Source organism: Silurus aristotelis (genome assembly GCF_946808225.1).
Source record: "Silurus aristotelis genome assembly, chromosome: 7".
Lineage (NCBI taxonomy): Eukaryota > Metazoa > Chordata > Actinopteri > Siluriformes > Siluridae > Silurus > Silurus aristotelis.
In genome coordinates this window covers 28,943,179-28,955,682 of record NC_139580.1, presented here as the reverse complement: position 1 = coordinate 28,955,682, position 12,504 = coordinate 28,943,179, and the positions used below count along the sequence as shown (strand labels likewise).

Genomic DNA, 12,504 nt, shown 5'->3' with positions numbered 1-12,504 from the left:
TTTGCTCAAGTTCTCAGCAGTGGCAGTTTGGTAGTGCTGGGATTTGAACAATAGCCTTTTGTTCAGAAGTCGCAACACTGAGCTACATAATAATAGTAATGATAATACTAATGAAAATATAATTAACCTTAATACACTACATTATTTATTAGGGATGGTAAGCATCAGTGATTCAAATCGGTGCATTGCCATAAAGGTATACGATGTAATGATTTGATTTAAAAATTGTTTGTCGGATTTAAGTTGCCATTTGTTTCACAATGCATCGTTTTTAACATATTTGCATCGTCCAGTTCGACTACTGACTAATGAATAGGTTGAATCCAAATATAAATATTAGGGATGTGCATCTCCATAACTGAGGCAGTCAAACAGGTTGACCTCTGACATCTCAACAGGCCTCTCATTCTCTCTGACAACTTATTTTTCTGTTTTTTATTTAACCTGATGTAGGATTGAGTATCAACTCTTAACTGGAGACATTTGGACAAAACTGTTTCTGTGTCTTTCTGATAGAATTCATGATGGCACAGAAAGACAGTGAACAAGTTCCAGACGAGCCGATTCTCCAGTGTCCAGTGCCTGCACCTCGCACCTCCATATCCTCACCTGCTGCCTCACCGTCACTCAGACACAAAAGTAAGTGTGTGTGAGAAAGAGATGGTACTGTCTTTGATAGATTACATTCAAGGTAATAGCACGACCTAGTGGTCACACATGGTACTGTCGTATTCTACCTTTTTTAATTCGTTTTTACACGCTTTTATACGTATATATTTACGGCATTTGGCATGCAGAGCGATTTAGAATTAGGATTGCAAAATTCCAGGAATTTTCAAGACTAGAAACTTGTCATAGGAATTACAACAATTTATGGGAATTAACAGGAATTAATGGAAATAAACTGGGGATTTACATAATTGCAGGTGTCATTTAGAGAACCTAAATGTAGTTGGGGAAAAAAAATCTTGCAGTATAATCTTCGTTAAAACAACCAGATTTAATGCAATTTCAGTTGAATTTTTACCTGCACATTCATCAATCACATGCACACAGCACACTTACTGCAGGGTTATTAAGGCAGTACCTCCTACATTCACTGTACAGTCCTCCATAACATAACACACATTATTTCTTGAATTCTGCAGACAAAATAATGTCAAAAATCTTGGCGAGCATTTACGTAAATTACATAAATATTACATCGATTTATGTTTAAAAATTCCTTGTGCTGTGTTTAAGCTATTGTAAAATAAATGTAGAATTATTAAGTAAAAAGTTTTATTTTGGACTATGATGTTTGCGGATGATATTGTAATTTGTGGTGAGAGTAGGGAGAAGGTTGAGAAGAACCTGGAGAGGTGGAGGTACGCGTTGGAGAGAAGGGGAATGAAAGTCAGTAGGAGTAAGACAGAGTACATGTGTGTGAATGAGAGAGAGGGCAGTGGAGGGGTGCGGTTGCAGGGAGAAGAGGTGGAGAAGGTGGAGGAGTTCAGGTACCTGGGGTCAACAGTGCAAAGTAATGAAGAGTGTGTTAGAGAAGTGAAGAAAAGAGTGCAGGCAGGGTGGAGTGGGTGAAGAAGAGTGATAGCAGGAGTGATTTGTGATAGAAGAGTATGTGGTGAGACCTGAGCTGTTATATGGTTTAGAGACAGTGGCATTGAGTAAAGAGACTGGAGGTGGAGCTGGAGGGAGCAGAGCTGAAGATGTTAAGATTTTCATTTGGAGTAACGAGGATGGACACGAGTGAAGGAGTTTATTAGAGGGACAGCGCAAGTAGGACGTTTTGGACACAAGGTGAGGGAGGCGAGATTGAGATGGTTTGGGGGACATGGGGTATATCAGTAGGAGAATGGTTTTGAACTCATGACCTTCTGTTCCAAGATCCAAGGTCCAATGCCATAATCACTGAGCTACCACCTCCCAGTGCAGGTACTGATGTTAGGTAAAGGAGGACATAAAACTGAGTAGCCCACTTTCGAATGTGAAGCAAATCATAATATGAGGAGGAAAAAATAATCAAAACGTTAATTTTCTTGCTGTAGCAGTGACCTAGTGGTCCGATCTCTCATCAGACCCTGATATGCAGTCGCTCCTGAACAATTCATAAAATTAACAATGACTTTTTCAGGAACAGCTGCATACCAGAGCCAGATGTGCGAGCTGGGTTTTATGGTTCTGGCTTGTAATATGTTTCCAGGATTTAGGCGTTCCAGCTGAGTGGAAGGGCGTAGCGTTTCTGTGTTCGGGATTACTGCTGAACTCATGCCTCGTCTATTGCTGCGACTGCATTTTCTTAACAATGTCGATTGCAGCCGAACCTAAAAAATTTGCAGCGAGCATAATAGATGTTAGCACACATCACTACGCACAAAGGTGCAACTCAGCACTTAGTAGAGCGCTCGCACTTACAGTTCTTCCCATACCTGACGTTTACAGAGGAGGCGATTGGAATGACTGCAATGCTCGAGGCTTGTTCAAGCCCATTTTTGCTCGATTTTATATCAATACCATGTAAATGTTGGCTGTTCTAACATGCTATTATAAATATCTAACATATCTTCAGCTATTAGAAATAGAAACACTGTATACAAATGAGCGTATGCCTCGGAAACTTGCTGATGGAAGGAGTGTGCATAACCAAGGATACAAAACATTAAAGATACGTAGGAAGCAATCGACTACCGATGCAGTTGGATCAGATTTCGATTTGATTCAATTACAATGTGATTCAATGCAATGGAAAAAATGTGATGCTATGCATGTCATAGCAATGTGGTTCAGAGAGTTCACTTTTATTACTTTGGTTCAGACAGACAAGCATGTCCCTTTCACAAACAGGCTTTAGTAGTGCAAAAAAAAAGAAAAGAGGTGAAATAAAACCAGATGTTTTTTACTTTTTTCAGAGGTGGGAAGTAATGAAGTACAAATACTTCGCTACTAGGTGTGGCATGGTACATGAAAAAACACCCGAACCGTTCGGTTCGCTTGTCTCGGTTCGGTTCACGTGTGCGTCGCACGGTTCGACGCATGCGCAATGTAGCCTCGTGCTCAGTCTCGCCTCAGACAGTTTAGCGCGAACATACATATAGACAGTAAAAGTTGAGTAAGATGTGCTGCAGAAATGGCAAGTGGAGGAGATAATGAAGGCTGCCCAGAGTTGGCGGATGCACCCGCGTCGTTCAAATCCGGTGTGTGGGAACATTTTGCATTTCATGTTACTTACGATGACAACGGAAATAAAACAGTAGATAGAACTGTGACTGTGTGCAAGCATTGTGCAAAATGCATTCAATATGCTAATGCTAACACTTCTAATATAACAGTTTATTTGAGAAGACATCACGCCAATGTGTCGATAAGCACAAACAGGGGAGAGCCGGTTAGGAAACAACTTCTACTGTCCGCATCATTTAAGCAGCCTCTCAGTGAGAAGTCGGACAGGGCAATAGCCAGAACTAAAGCATTGGGGATGTTTATAGCAAAATATAGCAACCGTGCAGCGTGATTAAGTGTGAAGGATTTTGTCAGCTGATGAATGTACTCGAGCCACGGTTTAATATTCCCTCTCGATTCAGTTAGTGCATGATTACATTACAAAAATGTTAACACTGTATCCTAAATTGTGGATAATTAAGCTAATAAGCTATATATCAAATGCTGAAGGAAATTTCTGGAGTGTTGAAGATTAAAAGAAAAAATAACAAAAAGAACCGAAAACCGTGACCCTAAAACCGTGATACGAACCGAACTGTGGGTTTTGTGAACCGTGCCGCCCCTATTCGCTACTGTACTTAGATTGTAAGTAGATTTCTCTGGTATCAGTACTTTACTTCACTTTTTATTTTTCAGACAAATTTTTACTTTCATGCTAAATGTTTACACAAATATCTGTACATTCTACTTTTTAAATTTTTACAACAGGCTCGTTACTTCAGTTTTTATCTATTTGGTGATATGATCATTATTTTTTCTTCTCACTGCGTGCCGATCTCAGACCATCAACATATTTCTTTCAATGTACCACTGGTGTTTCATTTCCTGTCTCTCACGCACCACGGACGTAAGCTAGTTTACAAAGCTAATAACGAGCAGGGTAGAAGGCAACAAGAAGTCTGGGGTTAATGTGGATGTGACAGAGGGAGTCAGTGACTTTTCTGATCGGCTGATCATCATCATCTTTTCTCTGCTTGTGTTCTACAGTGAGGAAAATAAGTATTTGAACACCCTGCTATTTTGCAAGTTCTCCCACTTAGAAATCATGGAGGGGTCTGAAATTGTCATCGTAGGTGCATGTCCACTGTGAGAGACATAATCTAAAAAAAAAAATCCAGAAATCACAATGTATGATTTTTTAACTATTTATTTGTATGATACAGCTGCAAATAAGTATCAGTCAGGTTTCTGGCCTGTCGCTGAGAAACACGGAGTTTGAGCTCCCTCCAAAGATTCTCTATTGGGTTTAGGTCTGGAGACTGGCTGGGCCACGCCAGAACCTTGATATACTTCTTACAGAGCCACTCCTTGGTTATCCTGGCTGTGTGCTTCGGGTCATTGTCATGTTGGAAGACCCAGCCTCGACCCATCTTCAATGCTCTAACTGAGGGAAGGAGGTTGTTCCCCAAAATCTCGCAATACATGGCCCCGGTCATCCTCTCCTTAATACAGTGCAGTCGCCCTGTCCCATGTGCAGAAAAACACCCCCAAAGCATGATGCTACCACCCCCATGCTTCACAGTAGGGATGGTGTTCTTGGGATGGTACTCATCATTCTTCTTCCTCCAAACACGTTTAGTGGAATTATGACCCAAAAGTTCTATTTTGGTCTCATCTGACCACATGACTTTCTCCCATGACTCCTCTGGATCATTCAAATGGTCATTGGCAAACTTAAGACGTGCCTGGACATGTGCTGGTTCAAGCAGGGGAACCTTCCGTGCCATGCATGATTTCAAACCATGACGTCTTAGTGTATTACCAACAGTAACCTTGAAAACGGTGGTCCCAGCTCTTTTCAGGTCATTGACCAGCTCCTCCCGTGTAGTTCTGGGCTGATTTCTTACCTTCCTTAGGATCATTGAGACCCCACGAGGTGAGATCTTGCATGGAGCCCCAGTCTGAGGGAGATTGACAGTCATGTTTAGCTTCTTCCATTTTCTAATGATTGCTCCAACAGTGGACCTTTTTTCACTAAGCTGCTTGGCAATTTCCCCGTAGCCCTTTCCAGCCTTGTGGAGGTGTACAATTTTGTCTCTAGTGTCTTTGGACAGCTCTTTGGTCTTGGCCATGTTAGTAGTTGGATTCTTACTGATTGTATGGGGTGGACAGGTGTCTTTATGCAGCTAACGACCTCAAACAGGTGCATCTAATTTAGGATAATAAATGTAGTGGAGGTGGACATTTTAAAGGCAGACTAACAGGTCTTTGAGGGTCAGAATTCTAGCTGATAGACAGGTGTTAAAATACTTATTTGCAGCTGTATCATACAAATAAATAGTTTAAAAATCATACATTCTGATTTCTGGATTTTATTTTTTTAAATTATGTCTCTCACAGTGGACCTACGATGACAATTTCAGACCCCTCCATGATTTCTAAGTGGGAGAACTTGCAAAATAGCAGGGTGTTCAAATACTTATTTTCCTCACTGTATATGATGGATGTTCAGCATGGATACATTCATTAAATAACAAAATAAATAAATTATTAATATGCTAATATGATGTGACGTGCAGTTACCTGTGTGACACTAAAACAGGTAGTCATAATGGCTACTTTTTACTTACAAGTCATACAAGTACATATGAGAGACCGAACCTCTTTACTTTAACTTAAATGAAAAATTGTAGTCAGTAATTTAACCTTTTTACCAGAGTCTTTTCAAACATGAGTATCTGTAATTTTACTTGAGTGAAGGATGTGTGTACTTTTGCTATCTCTGCCTGTTCTGTCTCCAGGAAGATGCAGCTCTACCTCTGCCATGTTAATCTGTATTTTATGTGACTCTCAGAACACGCCTCGGTCTCCGTAGTGTTGTGATACGTCATATTCACGTAGCAGCAGTGGTGAAACTAGGAGAAATCATTCAACATATTAAATATTGGTCACAAAATGTTGGTAAAAAATAATAATAATTGTATATAAATAAATCGTTTTTTTGATCTACGCAAATATGTGACATAAAAAAATTACGCATCGCAATAGAAATGTCTAACTTTCTGATGCACACTTTTTTAAATTGAAGCATCACATCATTTATATCAAATCAGTAACCATCGTACCGTAACTAATAGAAATGTTAATTCTCATGTACTTTCCACAAATTCAAGCATGTCTGAAAAATTATTTTTATTTAATACTTGTTTATAACCGAGCCGATGGAATGAGTGTGTGAAATGAGGGTGAAAGATGAAGGGAGTGAAGCTCCTTGGCCTGACATTAATTCATCTAAGCCAGAAACAGTTGAGGGAAAGTGTATGACAGGAGGGAGGTTATTTATGAAATCCCACTTTTAGTCAATAAATCATAAATAAATAAATAATAAATAAATAAAAGTATTAAATAAGGAAGCCTAAAAATTTAAACATTTTAAGCAAAAACGAAACTTGTCTTCAAACTTTATTTAATTTTCCCCCTTTATCTGCAGATGAAACGGTGACGGGGGAATTGTCGAAGTTACTAAACGACATAAAGATGTGCCGGGACAGGGATTACTCGTTTGAGGAGCTCTGCCAGGCCATTTCATCACACTCACAGTCCATGGAGAGCTTCTGCAGTGGCACTCTCTCGGACGAGGAGAGAAACACCACACTCACAAACATCAGGAAGGTACAACCAGAGCTGCATTTTCATCAATCTAACACACAGTATAGGGCCAAAAGTATTAGTTCACCCGACCTTTCCACCCATATGTGGTTCTTCCTCAAACTTTCACCACAAAGATTGCAATATATACATAGTTTTTTATCTTGTGGATATTGTAATCTTGTGATCTTGTCATTCTCACATCTGGTTCATCATATTACTAAGAAGCTACAAAACAATAGTAGGGACTCACAGATACTTTAGGATGAATGTAAATGCTGACTGCACCCCAGGCCTTATTACCTCACCTAACCTGACACTCTTGTGTCTGAAAGAATCTCCACAAAATATAGTGGAACATCTTCTCAGAAGAGTGGAGCTTATTAAGACAGCAAATGGACATAGAACTGAATGAGCAAATGAAATAGAACTTTCGAAAAGAAGCACATACTTATATTATAGCCAAGTATCCACAAATGTTTGCCCATATAGTGTAAGCATGATTTTAGGGCAGGTCCTGAGGAGGAAAGCCTATGCGCATGAATGTGAGCAAAATTTGAGCTTAATCGGCACCTCATGCAAAGGCTCCAACGGAGGCTTGGACAGGACTTCAAGAACCACAGCCAGATCCCACAAAGGCACTCTAGGCCTCAGCCTCCGGGTACCGCGAAGCATGCCACTAACAGGAATTCTCTCTAGTGATCGCTCAGCAAGCAGAGCATGATATGTAGCAATAGCAGACACGTAAACCTGTAGGGTGGAGGAAGACCAACCCTTCGGCGAACCGTTCTTGAAGGAATTTCAGCCTCTTCCATGTCTGCACCATGGAGTCCAGTCCGAGAGGGCTGGGTTAGTAAGGGAAAACCAGAGGGGACAGTGTGAGGTCTTTTGGGTCACAAACTGGTCCACTTGTGCTCTGTAAAACTTCCTTCATATTTGCTCCAGTACTTCTGAATGGACCCCCCTGATGGTTGATATAAGAGACCACAGATGTGTTATCCATATGGACCAGCACATGATAGCCCCTCAGGTCTGGAAGGAAATACTTCAATGCAAGAATCTCCAGGCAGTTGATGTGCCCCAAGAGATGGGGCCCTTCCTATATACCCTGGGCAGAGCAGCCATTAATGACCACCACCAGCCTGTGAGGAAGGTATCTGTCATCAGAGTTACGCAACGACAAGGAGGTCCCAACACGAGGCCCTGTGACAGGAACCAAGGTTTCGTCCACATGTCTAAGGCTCATGAGGCTCGCCATGTGACCTTGATCATGCAGACCGGTTTGCCCTTCAGGGACAACCCGCTGAGCCTGAGCCACCATTGCAGGAGTTTTATGTGCAGCAAACATAAAGCCAAAAGGTATCACATTGGATACAGCTGCCATCAGACCCAGCAGTCTTCAGAGTAAGTGACTGGTCTTCTTTCAATATCTTGACAGCCGTAAGGATCGACTCTATTCAAGCAGGAGTTTGGTGTGCCTGCATCATTCTTTGTCAAAGCCCTCCATGGCGGGGAAGTCCGAGTGGCGATCGCTGGAAAGCCGATGTCTGGCTCTTGGTCTCCTGGAACCTGTTGACCACAGCATTGACAGCATTGCCGAACAGGCCAGTTGCCATGAAAGGCTGTTATTCAGATCAGAGAGGGTCAACCACAAGTGTCTCTTGATGGCCAACAGGGCTGCCATAGACCGACTAAAAGCCCTGGCAGTCTCCTTGGTGGCTTAGAGAGACAGGTCTGTAGCACGAAGCAGTTCAAGGATAATGTCGTGTTCCTCGTAGAACTGAAGAAGCGGGCCGAAAACGATTATTCCATGACCTGGACTCCTCGGTGTGGAGATCGGGAAAGAAAGGCAGTGCTTTTTTAGCTCACCTTAACTCTTGACTTGACTCTTAAAACTTGACTTGACTTGATATGATATGATGATGATAATGATGATGATGATGATGATGATTGTAATATATTATTAGTATTACCATTAGCATTAGGCAGAATTAAAAGATGATGAGACATTTATTGGGAATGACGGGGATGCACAGGATTAGAAAAGTGTTTCTAGAACTTTCTGCAGGACATTTTGGATTAGCATTAGGCCAGTAGCAGAAGCATGATCTGAGCATGATCTGAGTGCTAGTGTTTTACATCTAAAAGCTACAAAAAAGAAAATAAAAAGTAAGAAAGACTATTATTTCTTCTATAAAGGTAGAGAATGCAATAGAAGGAGCAGGAGGTGGAGAAGGAGAGGAGGAAGACGTCTACAGAGGCAGCAGGAAAAGGAGAATGGTAGGAGGTACTTTAAATGTTGGTACTATGACTGGTAAAGGGTCTAAATGATGGAGAGGTAAAAGGTATATATGTTGTCTGTTGAGGAGACCAAGTGGAAAGGGAGTAAGACCAGGAACATTGGAGGTGGGTTTAAACTGTACTTTCATGGTGTGGATGGAAGAGAAGGTCTGATATGGTGATGAACGTGAAGCTGGAAGTTGAAGGGGTGATGATAAATGTTATTGGTGCCTTCACAAGTGGGTTCTGAGATGGAGGAGAATGAAAAATCCTGGAGGGAGTTAAATTAAGTGGAGGAGAGTGTACCTAATAATGAACAATTTGTGATTAGGGCAGACTTTAATGGGCATGTAGGTGAAGGGAACAGAGATGATGAGGAGGTTATGGGTAGGAACGTGGAAGGTAAGATGGTGGTAGATTTTGCTAAAAGGATGGAAATGGCAGTGGTAAATACTTCATTTAAGAAGAAGGTGGAGCATAGGGTGACTTAAAAGGTGCTGGATGATTGGGCAACTACTGCAGAATTGATAAGGGAGAGAGCTAGAAAGGTGCTAGGTGTGACATTTCGAAATAGATAGGAAGAAAAAGAGACGTGGTGGTGGAATTAGGAAGTGCAGGAGAGCAAAAGGAGAAGGAGGGACATTGGGTATATCGGTAGGAGAATGTTGAGGATGGAGCCACCAGGAAGGAGGAGAAGAGGAAGGCCAAAATGGATTTTTATGGATGTGGTAAGAGAAGACATGCAGGTAGTTGGTTTGAAAGAGGCAGATGTACAGGACAGAGGGGTATGGAGACGGATGATCCGCTGCTGCAACCCCTAATGGGAGAAGCTAAAAAAAGAAGAGAAGGAAAAAATAGAAAGGTAGAGAATGCAGTCAGGTGAGGAAAGACAGACATGTCCTGTACTCTGGCAAAGGCAGTCTCACTTTATCTTTGTTTATGTAGCGCTTTTGCTTAAGCCAAAAATGAAACCTTGTCTGGTTATAAGTGCAACCACGAACAGCACATGTTGTTCCTGAGCTTTTCGACGCCATTTCAAAAAGAAACCACACATAAAGTAAACATATTACCATCGGTGCAAGTCTGGGTTAGGGTTGGGGTTAGGAAGTTTTATCACTATGAGTTTTAACAGCAGCGCCTCCAGGAAACAATACAATAACAATAACATTGGACAGAACATCTCCTCGTGGAAATGACTGGCATGTGCCTTCCATCTCTTGTGCTTAGATCTTTTTGTAATAACACAGCTTGGACCAATGTTCTAACTGATTAAAAAAAAAACACAAACCAAAAAAAAAAACCACTTCAGTCATGAGTAACCATCAGGTGTTGTTTTCGTCAAACAGCAAATAGAGGAGTAGATGCAAAACCATTCTTTCTTGATGTGGATCAACCTATCAGGAGTGGCCATACTTTATTTAAATAAGCAAAGTTGTCATATGAAATCAAGCCCAGAACCTGGAAGTGAATTCCATGCTAGATTTCAGAATGAATCATTTTGCTTCAAGCCGTCGCCCACCGAATACGATTAAGCGGCAAACCAGCATGAATCTGGGCCTCAAAACAGCAAGGCAGGATGTGCGAATACTTCATGTTGTGTCTTTTAGTATCTCCCCTGCTTCACAAACAAATAGATCGTTTCTCTATCAATGGAGCATTCAATGCACCACAGCTGGCTCTGGCAGAGCACACACACTCGCTTGTTGGAATACAAAAGGAATATTGTCATCTTTCTGGGCTACTTTGCCAGTATTTTCACAATGCTTCCCCTTTGCTTCTGATTGGCTGCGCACTTAGACGCCCCAAAAGAGCCTGTTCATCATGAAGAGACTGGAGACCCAGCTGGAGTGAAGATTACACTGAATTGGACATTATAAGGTTCTGTGTAAGCTCATCATCGTGAGTCTATCGTTTGGCACGGTTTAATTATCAATCTTCTCTCTTTCGGTGAGCTGAAAAGAAACTATGGCAGGTGGCAGTTAAGAGGCTTTCCACCTTTGGTAATGCATTATAACTCCAATTCACATTTGACAACAGAATTTTGGTCTTTTCCAGTTCTCTGTTAAAAGCTGCTTTTATATAGCTATATTCATGACCAAAGGTGTCTCTTTGGGCTTGTGTACCTTGTTTTTTGCTAAGACAATTAGTTTTATCTTCTTGCAGATGAATAAGTGTTTGGTATTGAATGACTTCTGGAATGTTTAGCAGTTGGGTGCTTTGCTAGTTCTTTAGCATCTGCTATAGAAGCAGAGTCTGTTGACAGAGGCCAACAAAAAAAGAAAGTATTCTCTAAAAACACAGGCTCACACATTTCTCTGGCTGGTTATTGATTATTACATGCTTCTGAGGTGCAAAGGTCTACAAGTTCCAAAAGGGCATACTTGCCATTAATATATAGATGGGGCTTTATCTTTGCTCAGATTTTTCCAGATGTTTCAATGCAATTCAATTTAAGTTTATTTCTGGTGGTTTTTACAATGGAAGCAGCTTTACAGAATGTAATTAAAATTTAAGTGAATTATGTGTATTTATTTATTTATATTTGTTTTTGCCATGATGAGCAGCCTGGGGTGACTGTGGCAAGGTAAAACTCCCTTAGATGGTATGAGGGAGAAACCTCTTTTGAGGAACCAGACCCAAAAGGGGAACCATCCTCATCTGGGTGAGACCAAGAGAGTGATTATAAAGCATTAATAAAATATAAACAGTAAGAATTAACATGAGCACTGGAGTGTGTGATTATGAGTAGCATTCTTTCTACAGTCAGTTGGAGATTTGGAACCAGGAGCTCCTGAGCAGTTTAAATGCTTAAACAGCAAATGTAGAAGGTTATTTTGAGTACTGATTAAAAGGTTGTTTATCCTCAAAGTCCAATGTCTGAAATCTCATGAAGTGGGATCCAGCTGGAGCTGGTACATCTCTAGATAGCTTGACACCTACAAACCTGATTTCAAAAAATGTGGGACACTGTACAAATTGTGATAAAAAAGGAATGCAATAATTTACAAATCTCATAAAAGTATATTTTATTCACAATAGAATATAGAAAACATATCAAATGTTGAAAGTGAGACATTTTTAAATTTCATGCCAAATATTGGCTCATTTTGGATTTCATAAACGCTCCACATTCCAAAAAAGTTGGGACAGGTAGCAATAAGAGGCCGGAAAAGTAAAATGTACATATAAGGAACAGCTGGAGGACCAATTTGCAACTTATTAGGTCAATTGGCAACATAATTGGGTATAAAAAGAGCCTCTCAGAGTAGCAGTGTCTCTCAAAAGTCAAGATGGGCAGAGGATCACCAATTCCCCCAATGCTGCGGCGAAAAATAGTGGAGCAACATCAGAAAGGAGTTTCTCAGAGACAAATTGCAAAGAGTATGAGTTATACATTGCATAATATCATCCAAAGAATTA

The 12,504-nt window shown here is 40.8% G+C and overlaps 1 protein-coding gene across 6 annotated transcripts in view; it reads left to right on the top strand.

Annotated features, from left to right (window-relative positions):
* The window catches only part of anks1b (ankyrin repeat and sterile alpha motif domain containing 1B), a 251,294-nt gene that overhangs the window by 74,527 nt on the left and 164,263 nt on the right, over positions 1–12,504 (top strand). For 4 of the 6 annotated variants that reach the window (XM_083546166.1, XM_083546167.1, XM_083546169.1 and 1 more), the window contains 2 exons: positions 517–639; positions 6,647–6,828. In XM_083546166.1, the coding sequence (XP_083402292.1) occupies positions 517–639; positions 6,647–6,828 (305 nt within the window). Of the gene's footprint in view, positions 1–516; positions 640–6,646; positions 6,829–9,003; positions 9,085–12,504 lie in introns of all 6 variants that reach the window. The other 2 variants (XM_083546162.1, XM_083546165.1) reach the window with 1 other exon arrangement.